The sequence below is a fragment of the Chlamydomonas reinhardtii genome, chromosome 7 (genome assembly GCF_000002595.2).
Source record: "Chlamydomonas reinhardtii strain CC-503 cw92 mt+ chromosome 7, whole genome shotgun sequence".
In the NCBI taxonomy this organism is placed as follows: domain Eukaryota; kingdom Viridiplantae; phylum Chlorophyta; class Chlorophyceae; order Chlamydomonadales; family Chlamydomonadaceae; genus Chlamydomonas; species Chlamydomonas reinhardtii.
In genome coordinates this window covers 1892563-1908697 of record NC_057010.1, presented here as the reverse complement: position 1 = coordinate 1908697, position 16135 = coordinate 1892563, and the positions used below count along the sequence as shown (strand labels likewise).

General features: G+C 59.6%; 4 protein-coding genes across 4 annotated transcripts; 3 read left to right on the top strand and 1 right to left on the bottom strand.

The window, feature by feature from the left end:
• Positions 1-8: 8 nt before the first annotated feature.
• Positions 9-2506, bottom strand: CHLRE_07g325743v5 (uncharacterized protein). The gene is made up of 5 exons (XM_001702828.2): positions 2250-2506; positions 2103-2162; positions 1829-1933; positions 1184-1229; positions 9-614 (listed from the first exon to the last, which is right to left on the bottom strand). Exons 1-5 carry the CDS (start codon positions 2304-2306, stop codon positions 559-561), a joined length of 324 nt encoding a protein of 107 aa, XP_001702880.2. The 5' UTR covers positions 2307-2506; the 3' UTR covers positions 9-558.
• A 1750-nt stretch (positions 2507-4256) lies between these two features.
• CHLRE_07g325742v5 (uncharacterized protein) lies at positions 4257-5562 on the top strand. The gene is made up of 3 exons (XM_043064072.1): positions 4257-4445; positions 4842-4931; positions 5345-5562. The coding sequence occupies exons 1-3, from the start codon at positions 4388-4390 to the stop codon at positions 5365-5367; spliced, it is 171 nt and encodes a 56-aa protein (XP_042922639.1). The 5' UTR covers positions 4257-4387; the 3' UTR covers positions 5368-5562.
• A 54-nt stretch (positions 5563-5616) lies between these two features.
• CHLRE_07g325741v5 (uncharacterized protein) lies at positions 5617-10579 on the top strand. Its single transcript, XM_001702811.2, has 8 exons — positions 5617-6059; positions 6182-6239; positions 6480-6661; positions 6841-6944; positions 7115-7369; positions 7587-7930; positions 8204-8695; positions 8923-10579. Exons 1-8 carry the CDS (start codon positions 6036-6038, stop codon positions 9420-9422), a joined length of 1959 nt encoding a protein of 652 aa, XP_001702863.1. The 5' UTR covers positions 5617-6035; the 3' UTR covers positions 9423-10579.
• Positions 10580-10626: 47 nt separating this feature from the next.
• CHLRE_07g325740v5 (uncharacterized protein) lies at positions 10627-16114 on the top strand. Its single transcript, XM_001702812.2, has 8 exons — positions 10627-11039; positions 11148-11205; positions 11419-11600; positions 11773-11876; positions 12141-12395; positions 12629-12972; positions 13171-13662; positions 13958-16114. The coding sequence occupies exons 1-8, from the start codon at positions 11016-11018 to the stop codon at positions 14455-14457; spliced, it is 1959 nt and encodes a 652-aa protein (XP_001702864.1). The 5' UTR covers positions 10627-11015; the 3' UTR covers positions 14458-16114.
• The last annotated feature ends 21 nt before the right edge of the window (positions 16115-16135 follow it).

Here is a 16135-nt window from a genome sequence, read left to right as displayed (position 1 = left end):
GGAACGCATAAGGAACCCAGTTACACACAAAGCACGTATTGAGCGCGCGCGGGTCAAGGGGAAGTTTTGATGGCCACATCTCTTAACGGCCTCCATCCCGCCTCCCCGACAAGTTCGTGACCTTCCTTGTCCGAAATGCATACCAAGTCAAGCTCCATGCAGCAAGTGCCCAAGCACGCTTGCAAACAAGCCAACACTCTCCGCCAGCCCCCGCGCGCACCCCACACGTATTGCACCATGCTGCCTGCCCCACGGACCAGCAACCCAGCGCGGCCGCACCTGCCTCCTCAGCACCGCATTCCGTTCCTCCGGCCGCCGCCACCACACCTGGGCCCGACAGCTGTGTGCTATCCAGCACATCTAAAGGGGGGAGGCAGAACCACCGCCGCGGCGCGGCCCCAGTAGCCGCCGCGATAGCACCTTGCGTCCCGATCCTCCTCCTTCCTCCTGCCCTGCTGCAGCCTCCTGGTGCCGGCTGCTGCTACAGCCTGTCGGCAGCCGCTCGCCTGTCCGCCCCTCCCATCTCCTCCCTCACATTCTTCCTCCCCTTCTCCCCTTCTAGGAGTTGAGGGCAATCTCCAGCTGCTCCTTCAGCTCGCCGGACTGGTAGGCCTCTGCGGGGTGTGTAGAGGGGGTTTGCAGGCATGACCAATTAGCCGAAGGCGCAGTGGTGCACAGACCCGGGGGGGGGGGGCAGGGTAGCAGCCCGTGCGAGGTGCGGGATTGCTCTGAGCATACCCAGGCAGAAACCATAGACAACAGGATGCAGGACAAGACCGTGTTTGCGTCCAGGCAGGAAGGCGTTAGACGACGGCGGCAATCAGCGTCACGTACACGCAAAGGAGGCAGTCATGCCAACCTTCAACTGAACTGAGGGGCGAGGCCTAGGCCAGCGAGCGAGACGGAGGCGGATGGTGCAAGATGTGTTCGTGGCAACGGGCGCGGTGCGGCGCGCGTGGCGAAGCTGGACGTGCGCGGGACGGCCCACACGCAAGACGTGGCGCGCGCGGCCGAGCAGGCGGTGGCGAGGCGCGGCAGGTGCCGTCGGGTGGAGACGTGGAGTGCACGTGGGGTGGTGTGGGCTGGCGGCAAGCCGCGTGTGTCCATCGCCGCTGTGGCGAGGCTTATTCAACGTGCTTCACGCAAGCTCTACGTGAGCTTAACGTGCGCACATAAGACTCACCCATCATAATGTCGCAACCGCCGAAGAAGTCGCCGTTAATATAAACCTGTGTGTATGTATAAGTTACAATGCGAAGAGGTGGGCAATATGGGCTATACTGGGGCGGGGCCAGGCGGGGCTGCGGTAGGGGAGGGTGAGGGCCGCCCGAACCGAGACTCGTCCCCCGAGGGCCGTCCCCGAGGGCCGGAGGCCCGAGTGCGGTGTTCGTGCAAGAGCGAGGGCTGAGTTATATGTGCGGCCAACGGCGCTTAAGGAGAGGGCAGTGGGATGCAAAGGGCACAGGCGCATGCGGGATCATCAAACCAGCTGCCCACGGCGGCAGCCCGGTGCAACGCCCACCCATCCCGCGTTCAGCCAGTTGCCACTGCGCCAACTGGCTGCCACCTGCTGCTGGCCCTGCGCCCTGCTGCCGCCCGCTACTCCCGCCCGTCCCGTCGCACTGCCGCCGCACGCCCGGAATCCCACACCCCCACCATGGCCCCCCGGCCATCGCCAGAACGCGCCGTGCCTGCCAAATGCAGCAGCAGCGGCCTTCCCCTGCCCCCGCCCACCCCCAGCTCCTGTTGCGTTCACAGCCCCAATGCCCCGGCGGCTCCAAACATGCCCTGATCGAACACGAGCTCCTGGTCACGAGGCCGCGCGTACCTGCGGGAAGGTGGGCCATTGGCTGTACTCCTTCATGCCGCTGCGGATGGCGTCGTCCTCCAGAATGTTAACGGTCTGGTACGGCACATCCATCACGTTCAGGATCTGTTGTGGTACAGACGGTAAGGGCGGGCATCAAGGTGCTGCGCTTGCTCAGCGCTTGAGCAGGGTAGCCGCAAAAGGCGGCACGTGGTTGTGCGGGCCAAGCGCCCGCGTCCTGTCTGGCTTTCGATAGTCACGCATCATAATGTGTAACCGCTCGCGTGTTATGTACCTGCACCACGGTGTTGGAGAAGCCACACATTGGGAACTGGCGGGTGCCCTTCATGAAAACCTGCACGTAGATGGTGCGGGGATGGCCCGAGTCTCAGCGACACAACTCTTTTGGGGGCAGAGCTTTGCCTGGTGCATCAAAACTTACCACCACTTTGTTGGATGCAATAAGCTCGTCAATGGACTTCTTCAAATCGGGGGCCATTCCAGAAGCCGTGACGCGCACAGTCTGGCTTCGCGCTACGCCAATAGATTTGCGCGCAACCTGAGCCGGGCGCCGCGTCAAAATGGTGGTAGCCGGACGCATATTGCACTGAAGCGAGGCCATCTCGGTGGTTCACTATGCTGGCAGGCAACGGTACGCAGAATGACAGTAGCTGGCGGCGCTTTGTACACTCTGTTCATGAATTAATAATGGGTCGCTAGTCTTATGCGGATGGAGTCTTGCGGGTTTTGGGCTGGGTACTGTTCTCCCCCCGCCCCCCCCCCCACCCACCCCCAAATTACAATCGCCCCCCCCCCCGCCGCTGCCCACCCCTGCTCCCACGCCCCTCTCATTTTTTGGTAATGATGTAGGATATACCTTAACAGCAGCCATACAGAATGATAAGGTAACACATCCCGCATTAGACAAGGGGACGAAGGGGTACGGCATACCCTCCCCTGCGGCATACGTATGCATGCCTGGCCTGACAAATCCCGAACGTGTGCCACGGCGCTGCACCCTGCTGCAATGAACCCAGAGCAGCGACAGCCAATGGAGCCACACACGTCCATCAGGTACGCTTGTGCCTGGGCCTTCAGGAGCATTTGGAGATTGAAGGGGATGAGCGTGATGACGAATAATTGAGCCCCGGATGGGGCCGGGGCCTGCCCCTTTTTAATTATCGTCTCACCGGCGGCTCAAGCTACCACGCCACTGTGCCAGCGGGACAGTTCGTCAGATTCTTATGGTTAAATTCCGGGGGAGGGGGCTACAGTATTTCCACCGGGGTGCGGAAAGCGCGGGGCCATGTGAGGCCTCTCCGTTCAGCTGTGGATGGCCTCTCGGTTCCCCTGAACTCTGTGCACTCAGCTGCGCCCACGCCACGTTGGTGCAACGTCTAAAGGCCGAAGGTTGCAAAAGTATCTCATCTCCCGGACCAGCCCGGACAAAGCCGGGCGGGGTTGGCTGGTAGCCTGGTACAGGCACGGCCGGCCATGCGTGCAGCCACGTCCCGCAGTCAAGCACAAGCACAGCAGGCAATACACCAAACAGTAAGGACTCCCCACACACCTTGCCGTGCCATCCTATGCTCGCCACCAAAGACTGCTCGCCAGACACCGGCAGGTCACACCCTGCGCGCCGGCACCGCTACTGGTTGTGCACTGCGCCAGACTGCGCACGGAGCAACTCGGAGCTTTCGAAGGGTTCCGAAGGGCTCCGAGAAGCAGGGCTGAAGCCCCGATGGAAGGGAGGAGCGGGCATTTCGTGCCAGGGCCACCAGCAGGGCGCCTAGACCGCCTGCAAGCCCACTCCGCCTTCCGCTCTGGTCTACGTACGCATTAGTTCCGCAACACTCGTCAATAACCAGCTCAGGGCTGTAAGTGTTGTTACTGAAGTACTGGTTCCTGTCGGTCCCTGTGCCCTGGTATGTGTCCCGCCTTGAAGCCCTGAGCTCTGTACCACTTCCGTGCGCGCGGCTTGATGCCGCTCTCCTTGACTGCGTTGAAGCCAGGCCTGAGCCAGGCGTTGTACATTTAGCAGGTTCCGCTTGCTTGCAAAAGTAAAGTTTGCGCCGCTGGCACGATACGCATATGGTGGGTAACCTGTCATAATTAGTAGTCGCTGCGGCGACTCCAGCGCGAGACAGGACCAAGGACCTGAAGCGAGGCGTAGCGAGCGAGGCCGAACGCGGCGGTTGGCCACTTGGCGGGAGCGGCGTCTCACGTGATACATGTAGCACCAGAGTAGTTTTAGCTATAAACGGGCCCTTGATACGATAAGCTTCCTCTTACAACCCCACAGCTTCTGCCCGACCGGCGCGGCCCTGTCTGTCGTGGGAAACCACGCACCCATAACCGCCAACGGGGAATCGGTGCGCTAGGCGAGCGCTCAGCCGCGTCGCTGCCCTGTTCATTAAATACACTCGCCCTAGCCCCTTACTGTCACCGACCTGACTTAGTGACTGCACGTGCGTGCGCGTGGCAACAGTGTTCCATCATTAATGCCTAGACCAAGCCGCTTCGCCAGGTCAAGTCCGGCAGCGGCCCAGTCATATGACCTTACTTTATAGCGTGGAAGGGATGCAGCGCAGGAGCATTGCTCTCTGGCGTCGCTCGCCCCAGGGCCCCACGATAGATGGTAAGTTGGAGCTCAGGGCTCGAGCAGGTCCAATTGCATACGCGACCCAGACAGTTTTGCCCCACATAGATGCGCGTCTTGTGAGTGTATACGTGCAATCCTTTACGACCCGTCTGCGCGGGTGTCAGACGAGTGGTCTCCGGTCAAACAAACGTGAACCCCGCCGGCTGAATTCCCCCGAGCGACTCCAGACGCGCCCTACAGCAGTAACTGCGGCGTTCGACCAGCCGCGCACTCCTGCCCTGCCGGTGCAAATTGTCTGCCATTTGCTGGGGTCTGGGAATCAGCTGCATCCTGCGGGACTCGGCCAGCCTGCCTTAACACTGTCCCATCGCCCATCGAGTCGCGCCCTGCCTGCTTGCCTACGCTGTGCGCCCCTCACGCTGCCGCCCACAGGCACATACGCCACGTGCGTAGCAGCATCGCCACATGCACACTGTGTGGGAGCTGCTGTGTACCCAGCGACGTATGCATACGTGCCCGCCGGTACAGTAACTCCGGCGTTCGACCAGCCGCGCGCTCATGCACTGCCTTTACAAGCTGTTTGCCATCTGCTGGGGTCTGGGAATCAGCTGCACCCTACGGGACTTCACCAACCTGCCTTGACACTGTCCAATGGCACACTTATGCCCCCGCGACCGTTGCTGACCTCCTTCCTGGCAAACTACAACGCCATGCATGTTCCTGGGCCACACAGCAATGCATTATGTGTACTATATAGAGCGTACGGGGCGGTTGCTGCTTGATGCATACTGACCCACCTGCGGATGGCACGGGATGTGCTGATTGCCTCACATCCTCCCTCCACATCCCCCTCCACCCGGCCACATGTGTGAGACCCTTATCGTGAATGTCACCCTCCCGGCACGCCCCCCCCCCCGCTGCCCACACTGCCACAGGGACACTTCGTGTGCGTTCTTGACAGACCTGGCGCTTCGCCCTGCAGCGCGGGTGATCTGTCTCGGGTTTTTGAACCAGCGGCGGCAGCGCCTGATTGATGTGTGATTTACGGATCCCAGTTTGACAATCAAAATGCAGTGGCAACCGAGTCGCATTTTCATAGGATTTCTCAATGCCCAGCCTGATGCCCAGCGTGCTGCCAGTCTGACTTCGCGACTCTGACTCAAGATATAGTTCAGCACAGCTTGACCGCTTCCGAAAGCTTTCCATCGAAACATTACATGACGCCAGTGCTACGTTCTTAAGCAAGCGTAAAAGCAGCGGGGATTCGCGGCGGCTGACTTATTTATGCCCGCATTGCACCGCTTTACAGCAGCAGGATTAAGAAACAAACGCCTTCATTGCTGATTAATGGCCAGGTTGCGGGGCGCCGTTCGGGAATCGATGTCAAGATGCCAAATGAATGTCAATAATATTCGATCGAATCCACGCCGGCGCTGAAAAGTCCATTTAACCTCCGAATTCTTGGTGCAATAATCAGGTGCATAGAACTTAATATCGGCCTGTGCTCAAGTTGGCTGTGATAGCCTTCCAGCAGCAAGCTCCAACCTTCCAAACTTTTCAGCGTCCAAACTTTTTCAGCGTCCACTCTTCCCCGCGCGTGCTGCGTATTCAACAAAGTCAACAGCAATGGCGGACTTCGCAATGCCAGAGGTGGGCACATCCTCTGCGCATACGCTGTTATAATTGTGGCGAGCGCTGCTGCACATCTCGCTCTGCGAGCGGCGGGCTAACGAGCAGCAGTGCTTACAAGCAATTCATTGTTATGCTCGCAGTACCTCTGGCTGGTGGTGGTCGGCTCCATGGCCGCCTTCGCTTTCGGCTGGGGCACTGGTAAGCGCAGGCCTCGCTTGGCCTCGGGTGACCGCTCGCAAAGCGCCACGCACCACGTCGAGCAAGCATAATACTTTCTCCGGCGTAGTTGTAGTTGCGCATGCCGTTTGAGGAGCTCCAGATGCTTTGCATGCGGCCAGTGGCTGGGGTGTTCAGCGCACCTATTACCGACATGCACTTCGGCCATGCATTGTTTCTTCGTCTTATCACCTTGGGTTTTTGCTTCCGTCATCCTCGCAGGCTCCAACGATGTGGCCAACGCGTTCGGTACCAGTGTTGGTGCCAAGACCCTCACACTGAAGCAAGCAGTTATCATCGCCATCATCTTCGAGTTCGTCGGCGCGCTTGTGCTCGGACGTGTGTCAACCTCGACCATCGCCGGTGGTATTGCCAACATCAACGTGTTCCTTGCAGAGCCCGAGGTGCGCACCTCACGTAGGGTAGCATAGTCACGCTTGACTAATACAGGCGTGTGTTCCGGCGTGTCGAACCCTGAGAGCTGCGGGCTGGGACCCGTTTCACTTACGGTACCTTCCAATGTGTCCTTCCCGCCGTTCAACCTTACCCACCGCCCTTCCTGCTCCCCACTGCATGAACACAGGTTTACTCGTACGGCATGATCATTGCCTTGACCGTGGGCTTCGTGTGGCAAGCACTGGCCTCCTACTGGGAGCTCAACGTGTCCGCGACCCACTCGATCATTGGGTGAGCCTTCGCGTCCTTGCCTACCTTCATTGCGCCCCTCGACCGTCATCGCGCCCCTCGACCTCCCGGGGAACATTGTGGGCTGATGTGTTGGACCTAGCTGTCTGGTGCGACAGGCATTACGTGCTCTTCAACCAACATGTCCGCCCCTCCGCCTCCTTCCCTTGCAGTGCCATCATCGGCTTCTCGTTCGTGTTCGGCGGCGCCAACGCTGTTAACTGGGCCACCCCGGACTCGGCCTCATTCCCTCCCTACAAGGGCGTTGTGCCCATCGTGCTGGCCTGGTTCGTGTCGCCCGTGCTGACCGGCCTGTGCTCGTGCATTCTCTTCCTGATTGTCCGCACCCTGGTGCTTCGCCGCGAGAACTCCTACGTCCTGTCCTTCTGGGTTCTGCCTGTGATGGTCATGATCACCACATGGATCAAGTGAGTGGCATTCCGACCACAGCGCGTACCCTACTTCTCAGCATGCTGTGTGGTTTGCCGGCATTCTGGTGTTTTTTATTGTCTACGTTGCTGCTTAAGGCACAGCTGAGCCAACCCGGGGGCCTTGAGAGTCTTTGAAGGGTCCGTGTGTGCCCTCGCGAATGGGTTTTTAAACGGAGCTCCCGCCACCCCGTCCTGTCTGTTCCCCTTCGCGCAGCATTTACTTCGTGTTCACCAAGGGTGCCAAGAAGACTCTGTCTTCTAGCGACGACTGGACCGACGCCAAGGCTGCCTGGATTGCTGCCTGCTGCGCTGCCGGCCTGGCCTTCCTGACCATCGTCCTGGTCCTGCCCCTGCTCAAGTGGAAGGCCGACAAGAAGTTCCGTATGGATGAGGAGAAGGCTGCCGGCGGCGCCGACGAGGAGGCTGCTAAGGCTAAGGCTAAGGCTGAGGACGAGGCCGCTTCCGAGACCAACTCCAAGTTCCTGAAGGCGATGACGTCGCTGAAGCGCGCCGCCATGCACGGCCTGGAGGTGGACGTGCATGAGGTGGTTGAGGAGGGTGAGTTCGCTGCGGGGTTGCATGTGTTGGCAGCGCATGTATTCCGGGGCATTGCGGTGCGCTTATAGAGCACAGGGCAGGAATGGGCAAGGTGGAGCACAGGGCAGGAATGGGCAAGGTGGCAAAAGAGCAAACCCCTACGCACCGAGGCCCTTCAGAATGGCCGGCGAAGTTAGTTGCAGGCGGGCAGGCAGCATATATACACGAAAGTGGACTTGCAAGCCGTCTACTTACAAAATATGTGCCCTCTCTCCCTTTGCTCCTACCTCGCAGACCCCATTGTGGCCGCCATCCACAAGAACGCCGAGGTGTTTGACCCCAAGGCCGAGTACGCGTTCAGCTACCTGCAGGTCTTCTCCGCCATCTGCGTCATTTTCGCTCACGGCGCCGGCGAGGTGGGCTACATGGCCGGCCCCCTGGCCACCATCTGGTTCACCGTCAAGGACGGCACGCTCTACAGCAAGGTGCAGGCACCCATCTGGATTATCATCATCTCCGCCCTGGGCCTGGTGATCGGCCTGGCCACCTACGGCTACAACGTCACCCGCGCCGTCGGCACCCGCATGGCCAAGCTGTCGCCCACTCGTGGCTTCGCTGCTGAGCTGTCAACCGCCATCGTCATTATGGTTGCCGCACAGTACGGCCTTCCCACCTCGTCTTCTCAGTGCATCACGGGTGGCATTGTGGGCCTGGGCATGATCGAGGGCAAGACCGGCGTGAACTGGATGTTCCTGCTGCGCACCTTCGCCTCGTGGGTTGCTACCGGTGAGCTGCTCGCAGGCGTAGTAAGCGCAAACGCCTGGGGATGTGTTAGGGGGGTGGCACGAAAGGGCCATGTTGGTTGCGGCTGGTGGGTTCGGGAGCTGGGCGGCGGATAATGACAGGGACAGGCGCGCGCTATGGGCAGACGCGGAAAAACACAGGGTTCGTGCCACCTCAATTCGCGTGCTAGTATGCTGACACCCACGCCTCTGTGCTTGCGCCTCCCGCAGTCGTCGTTGTGGCCCTGACTACCGCCGCCATCTTTGCCATGGGCGTGTTCGCGCCCTCGATCAGCTGCAACAAGCAGCTCTACCTGTACGAGCGCTATACCATCGAGCAGGGCCAGTCCATTGCCAAGGACGTGCTGTCCACCCTGAACGCCTACAAGACCTTTGCCTACCAGAACACCACCCTGCCCAACCTGAACCAGACCAAGTGGCAGGCGATGAACAAGTCCATCAACGCCTACATCTCCAACGGCACCAAGTTCCTCACGTACAAGAGCTACGGCTCGCTGAACCCCCAGACGACCAACAGCTACCTCTCTGCCGCCATCACGCTCATGGCCTCGACCTCCATCACCACGCTGGGCCAGGCGCAGACCTACCCCACCGCCAAGGTGTGCAACGACAACAGCACGCTGCCCATGACCTTCAACCAGGCGTGCAAGGCGCCGCAGCCCATGAAGGCGATCGGCAGCACCTACGGCTTCAACATCACCACCGTATAAGCGGTCCCTAGACGACGGGTTGTGCTAGCTAGGTAGGGAAAGCGTTGCTGACTTCCAAGCACAAGCTGGTCATTAGCAGCTGAGCATGTTCAATGGGATGTGGTAACACCTGGGTTCACGTAGCCACGGCTGGCGTCGCCATAACTGGGCTTTACTGCCGGACGTGTTCTTGTATACGTGAAGTGCAAACAACTATGCACTCTATGGTCTCTGTTTTGTTTGATTGGCCGCCGTCGCTGCCACATTCATGTGCGACGCGCAAGCGTATTAGTGCAGAAGGCGTGACTCAACAGCTGGATGTATGGCGCTCATCATCTTGTTTGGCGCAGTGAGGAACTGAGGATGAGCGGGTTGACTTGTTTGACTTGTTGTTGTGACGGGCAGGGCAATAGGCACGGATGCGAAGTGCAGCTGCTTCGGGACTCCCGTCGCGAATTCGCAGCGACGGTGTGCGTGCAAATGCACGGCTGGTTGGGCGCTGCACTGCGTAACACTTTTGCGAACTGTGTCACTACTGTGACGATCAGTAGGCATGCCCCGAGGGTAAATGGCATGCAGCGTTGCCGAAATGTACGGGCGTCCACGCCGCACGAGACGGCTGAACAGTGCTACGATCAGGGATGCGCCCTGGCTAGAATGGAAACTGGTTGATGAAGGCACGGAAACGTGTTGTGAGACTGAGCAACACCTGCGAGGAAGTGGGCGGGGATTTGTGCAGGGCCTTGTCCTAGGGTGTTGATAGCTTTCTCCGTGTAACCCAGGATTCGAGTGTGCGGTCATATGGGTCTCCACGAGTCAGGGGAATTCATACCAATGTGTGAGACTCCTGGCATTGCGTAGAGGTAGGCTATGGGTCCCCGGGTAGGCGACTGCAGGGCTTACACTATAATGCGCTGATGAGAACGTGGGGCAGCGGGCCTGAGGCAGTACCGCGCAGGGGGGTGTCGGGCGCGCACTGCGGGGGGGGAGGGGCCACGGTTGGCACGGTCGGCGAGCCCTGCCTAGCCGACTGTCCCGGAAGCCCGAAATGGCATTACATTAATGTACCGTATTATCGTCATAACTACACACCGATGGCAACATGGTAGCAACTTTCGCCGGGGTGGACAAGGGCGCCGCGACTTGATGACTTCGCCTACATGTAAGTACATTGCAAACCTATATTTGAAATTATACTTTTTGGGGCGAAAGAACCCGGGCAGTGAACTGCGCATGCCGGCAGTCCTAACTGGTTCTCAGGGGACAGAACGGATGTGCCCTGAATAGCTCTGAAACGCGCTCTCAACTATTACTAACCTTCTGCCAAAGCTTTCGGGCCATTTTGCTGCCAGGGTGCAAAAAGGGTGGCCGGGATTCCACGGAAGAGGATGATTAAGTGTGGACGCAAGATGCGAATATGCATCTGTCACGCCAACTCCGATTATCGATTTATAGCGGCGGCAGCTGTGGACTGTCATACATTCAACCTACTTAATCTGTGTAGGCCTCGACGAGGTTCTCGCTCAACCTAACAAGACAGAAAGCGCGTCCATTTTCGCAATCTTCCACTCTTACCGGCCCTGAGACGCTCTCGGGAGTGGCAAGTCAGCAGACATGGCAGACTACGCGATGCCAGAGGTGAGCGCAAGCTTTGGGCTTCCTCTGTCGAGCTCGGCGCGAGCGCCCGACATCCATGTTCTTCTTCGGCCCGTTGTCTGACCATCAATCGCTCCTTGCGGCTCGCAGTACCTCTGGCTGGTGGTGGTCGGCTCCATGGCCGCCTTCGCTTTCGGCTGGGGCACCGGTAAGCGCGAAGCACCCACGGCCTCAGGATACCGCTTCCTCAATGCTGTGAATCGGATGTCCTGTTTCGTTTTTCTCAAGTGATTCGTCGTATGTGTCGTTATGGAGCTTCCAATGCTTTGCGCGAACCGTGGCCGGGAGGAAAGTTACATCGACACGTTTCTGCGTCGCTGCGTCTTGTCACCTTGGGTTTTCGCTTCCGTCATCCTCGCAGGCTCTAACGATGTGGCCAACGCGTTCGGTACCAGTGTGGGTGCCAAGACCCTCACACTGAAGCAAGCAGTCGTCATCGCCATTATCTTCGAGTTCGTCGGCGCGCTTGTGCTTGGGCGTGTGTCAACCTCGACCATCGCCGGTGGTATTGCCAACATCAACGTGTTCCTTGCAGAGCCCGAGGTGCGCCCTGCACGTAGAGTTAGAGGTCCCACCCGACTGACACATTCTGGGTTGGGCGTGCCAGACCCTGAGAAGCTGAGGGCTGGGACCCGTTTCACTTACGGTCCAATGTGTCCTTCCCGCCGTTCAACCTTACCCACCGCCCTTCCTGCTCCCCACTGCATGAACACAGGTTTACTCGTACGGCATGGTCATTGCCCTGACCGTGGGCTTCGTGTGGCAAGCACTGGCCTCCTACTGGGAGCTCAACGTGTCCGCGACCCACTCGATCATTGGGTGAGCCTTCGCGCACTCCGTCCTTGCCTACCTTCGTCATGTCCGCAGCTCAAGCTGTGTGCAGTGCAGCAGCTCAAGTGCCCTGCACACATGCTCCTTCGTTTACACGAGACGAGTAGCACCACCTGTAGCAAGTCCAAGCGTAGCCCTCATGTGCCCCTCCCCTACGCTTCATGGGGCAGGCGGGCAGTATCACAGTATGTCTGGCTCCCAAGCACATTACGCGTGACTAACCCCTCCGCCTCCTTTCCTCCGCCCTTGCAGTGCCATTATCGGGTTCTCGTTTGTGTTCGGCGGCGCCAACGCTGTGAACTGGGCCACCCCGGACCCCGCCTCATTCCCTCCCTACAAGGGCGTTGTGCCCATCGTGCTGGCCTGGTTCGTGTCGCCCGTGCTGACCGGCCTGGCCTCGTGCACCATCTTCCTGATTGTCCGCACCCTGGTGCTTCGCCGCGAGAACTCCTACGTCCTGTCCTTCTGGGTTCTGCCTGTGATGGTCCTGCTCACCTCGTGGATCAAGTGAGTAACCGGGGGCTTGCGAGGCGTAGAGGCTCAAATCCATGCATGTAGGAACGCGGAATGCAGCCCTGCATGCCCGGGCTGACGTATGTACTCGTGGGCGTGGCGTGCCTGCGGTGGCAGTGGCTGCGACGTTCACGTCATTGTGGCGTTCCGACTATCCTTGTCACCTAGAGGCCAACGTGCATTCCTCACGCGAAACCGCTTGGCTGTCTGTTCCCCTTCGCGCGCAGCATTTACTTCGTGTTCACCAAGGGTGCCAAGAAGACCCTGGCTTCCAACAGCGACTGGACTGACCACAAGGCCGCCTGGGTCGCTGCCTGCTGCGCCGCCGGCCTGGCCTTCCTGACCATCGTCATTGTCCTGCCCCTGCTCAAGTGGAAGGCCGACAAGAAGTTCCGCCTGGATGAGGAGAAGGCTGCCGGCGGCGCCGACGAGGAGGCTGCTAAGGCCAAGACCAAGGCCGAGGAAGAGGCCGCTTCCGAGAACAACTCCAAGTTCCTGAAGGCCATGACGTCTCTGAAGCGCGCCGCCATGCACGGCATGGAGGTGGATATTCACGAGGTGGTTGAGGAGGGTGAGTTCGCCGCGGGGTTGCGTAGTAGGGCACGGGGCGGGGCGCGGCGAGGTGGTGCGGAGCAAACCGCTGCGCTCGGAATCCCTTTGGGATGGCCGGCAAGGTTAATAGTTGCAGGCGGGCAGGCAGCATCAAAGACACTGATATTGCAAGCCGTCGTTCTTTCACATGCGCCCCCCTTCCCTTTGCTCCTCGCAGACCCCATTGTGGCCGCCATCCACAAGAACGCCGAGGTGTTTGACCCCAAGGCCGAGTACGCGTTCAGCTACCTGCAGGTCTTCTCCGCCATCTGCGTCATCTTCGCTCACGGCGCCGGCGAGGTGGGCTACATGGCCGGCCCCCTGGCCACCATCTGGTTCACCGTCAAGGACGGCACGCTCTACAGCAAGGTGCAGGCGCCCATCTGGATTATCATCATCTCCGCCCTGGGCCTGGTGATCGGACTGGCCACCTACGGCTACAACGTCACCCGCGCCGTCGGCACCCGCATGGCCAAGCTGTCGCCCACTCGTGGCTTTTCCGCCGAGCTTTCGACGGCGCTGGTGATCATGGTTGCTGCGCAGTACGGCCTTCCCACCTCGTCCTCTCAGTGCATCACTGGTGGCATTGTGGGCCTGGGCATGATCGAGGGCAAGACCGGCGTGAACTGGATGTTCCTGCTGCGCACCTTCGCCTCGTGGATTGCCACCGGTGAGCCGCTGTCGGGGGTATCGGGGCTGCGCGCGTGCCGGGCAGCTGCCGGGATAAGAGTCGGAGGGCCGGTGGCGTGGGGATGCGGTCGCGCGGGTCTTTTGTCGGGCTTTGGAGAATGGCAGGGATCTGAAACGAAGGGTGGCACGAAGAGGCTCGTGGCGGGAGTTGCTCTTGAGATCGGGCCAGGCACTCGCGCATGAGCTCCGTCGTGTGTGCATGCCGCAATCTACGTCTTCCAATTATCATTGCGCTGACTCGCCCCTTCGCCCCTGCTTCCTTGCGCCGCCCGCAGTCGTCGTTGTGGCCCTGACCACCGCCGCCATCTTTGCCATGGGCGTGTTCGCGCCCTCGATCAGCTGCAACAAGCAGCTCTACCTATACGAGCGCTACACCATCCAGCAGGGCCAGTCCATTGCCAAGGACGTGCTGTCCACCCTGAACGCCTACAAGACCTTTGCCTACCAGAACACCACCCTGCCCAACCTGAACCAGACCAAGTGGCAGGCGATGAACAAGTCCATCAACGCCTACATCTCCAACGGCACCAAGTTCCTCACGTACAAGAGCTACGGCTCGCTGAACCCCCAGACGACCAACAGCTACCTCTCTGCCGCCATCACGCTCATGGCCTCGACCTCCATCACCACGCTGGGCCAGGCGCAGACCTACCCCACCGCCAAGGTGTGCAACGACAACAGCACGCTGCCCATGACCTTCAACCAGGCGTGCAAGGCGCCGCAGCCCATGAAGGCGATCGGCAGCGAGTACGGCTTCAACATCACCACCGTATAAGCGGTCCCTAGACGACGGCGCTCTTCAATTGTTTGTGGAGATTCGTTGCTGGTTGGTGGCGACGTGCCGTGCGCACGGGCTACTACTAGCTACATACAGTAGCGGGTTGGTAGCTAATAATGTTGATGTGAGCGTATGACACCCGAGTCGCAGCGCACCTTGTCCGTACGTTGTCGCGGCTTGCGTGCCTGGACCGGACTCGCCGCAACCGGACCTGCTCTGAAAACATGGGTGGTTAAAAGTGCAAACAACTATGCACTTCTTGGTCTGAACTTTGCTGACTCTCGCTTTGGCAGCCATGGCACTTGTGCGGCGCGGAAGCGCATTGCATAGGGCGTGACTCGAAGTTGGGTGTCTGGCGAGTATTAATTTGAATGTTCGGGGGGCATTGAATTGACGAGGGGCGGCCCTGGAAAAGTGGCAGCTTCTGTTGTTTGTTGTGGGTGCTGATAGGCCAGGCTTGGGTGAGGAGGCCATTACGCAAGGCACCTACGCAGCAGCCTGCAGCTGGTAACCTGACGTGCCGCTACTGCAAAAGCGGCGGCGGTGCGTTTGTACTTGGATTGGATTGGATGTGGATGGGCGCCGAACTGCGTAACACTGTGTGGCCACTGTTACTCAAAACGTTATACAACACCTACCGCTACGCAGTACTCCGGCTTGCCCCTCCCCCCTCAGGGCGCTCCATGCCGTGCGCCCCGGAATGCGGTGTGGGGATGGGGTGGGGTGAGATGGACTGGCGGATGGTGGAAGTATCATATAGGTCTGCTGGGGGCTGCGAGCAGCCATACTACCGTACTACCGGTCATGATATTGCCTTCGGTAGCTCAGGGCGCCGCGGGCTGGGGGAGTGGGGGTGGGTAAGTGAGCGGGGATGGGGGCTTGGACTCAGCGGGGGCACGGACTCAGGGCGAGAGTAACGCCGATGTGCCGGGTGATGTGCGAGCAGAATACAGAACGCGGCATTCGTCATTGCGGGGAAACTAAAACTGATAGCGCCAACCTTTTGCGCCTCGCGCTTTCGCGCGCAATTTCCGGGATCCTCCAACGCGTCGAATTTCCGGGATCCTCCGTCTTGCGTCCTTCCGTGCCGGGAGCCTTGATTATCGATACAATTTGTGATATATTGTATGTTGCGCTGGAGCTCTAATGCAAACGCTGCGCTTGTGCGTTTACCCCGCTCTGGCATAGGGCTTGCGTTTTCATAATGTTACGCTTTGCAATACATACATAGAAAGGCGCATTATTTGCACGACAAATTTCGCTGCGCTCGGGTTTCAAGGTTATAACTCAAGTCAAAACTGGAATAACCGGGAGGGCCCCCCGCGGCGAGCTCGATGCGACCGCAATGGCTATTGCCCCTCCCCCTTCGGGGGAAGGGGCAAGCCAACAAGGGCAAGCGTTGCCTGGTCGCATGGGTTTCAACTGCCGAATTGATGGCTGGGAAGTGCCCGGGTATGTTGGGAACAGGGGCGGGAAGTTAACGCCGACACGGGAACATTACGGGAGATGCTAACTGTGAGTGACTTGAGAGCGAGAGAGGCAATACGTGAGAGAGAGGGCCGCGAGAGTGATGCACTCAGGTGACTGGGGGAGCTGATGCTGCCTCCAGCAGTGGGCGGCAAAAACCCCCATCGGACTGTAACGCTGTGTTTGGTGAGCGGTCTCAAAGGCAGGC

What these genes read in the sequence shown, in the direction of transcription:
- CHLRE_07g325743v5 (XM_001702828.2), bottom strand. Translation starts at nt 2,306, where the DNA reads ATGGCCCCCGATTTGAAGAAGTCCATTGACGAGCTTATTGCATCCAAC. An exon ending in TTGCATCCAACAAAGTGGTG is followed by an intron (nt 2,163 to 2,249) that starts GTAAGTTTTGAT and finishes ATCTACGTGCAG; the next exon opens with GTTTTCATGAAGGGCACCCG. An exon ending in AATGGCCCACCTTCCCGCAG is followed by an intron (nt 1,230 to 1,828) that starts GTACGCGCGGCC and finishes ACATACACACAG; the next exon opens with GTTTATATTAACGGCGACTT.
- CHLRE_07g325742v5 (XM_043064072.1), top strand. Translation starts at nt 4,388, where the DNA reads ATGCAGCGCAGGAGCATTGCTCTCTGGCGTCGCTCGCCCCAGGGCCCC. An exon ending in CCAGGGCCCCACGATAGATG is followed by an intron (nt 4,446 to 4,841) that starts GTAAGTTGGAGC and finishes TGCCGCCCACAG; the next exon opens with GCACATACGCCACGTGCGTA. An exon ending in GTATGCATACGTGCCCGCCG is followed by an intron (nt 4,932 to 5,344) that starts GTACAGTAACTC and finishes ACACTGCCACAG; the next exon opens with GGACACTTCGTGTGCGTTCT.
- CHLRE_07g325741v5 (XM_001702811.2), top strand. Translation starts at nt 6,036, where the DNA reads ATGGCGGACTTCGCAATGCCAGAG. An exon ending in CGGACTTCGCAATGCCAGAG is followed by an intron (nt 6,060 to 6,181) that starts GTGGGCACATCC and finishes TTATGCTCGCAG; the next exon opens with TACCTCTGGCTGGTGGTGGT. An exon ending in ATGATCACCACATGGATCAA is followed by an intron (nt 7,370 to 7,586) that starts GTGAGTGGCATT and finishes CCCTTCGCGCAG; the next exon opens with CATTTACTTCGTGTTCACCA.
- CHLRE_07g325740v5 (XM_001702812.2), top strand. Translation starts at nt 11,016, where the DNA reads ATGGCAGACTACGCGATGCCAGAG. An exon ending in CTGCTCACCTCGTGGATCAA is followed by an intron (nt 12,396 to 12,628) that starts GTGAGTAACCGG and finishes CTTCGCGCGCAG; the next exon opens with CATTTACTTCGTGTTCACCA. An exon ending in TCACGAGGTGGTTGAGGAGG is followed by an intron (nt 12,973 to 13,170) that starts GTGAGTTCGCCG and finishes TGCTCCTCGCAG; the next exon opens with ACCCCATTGTGGCCGCCATC.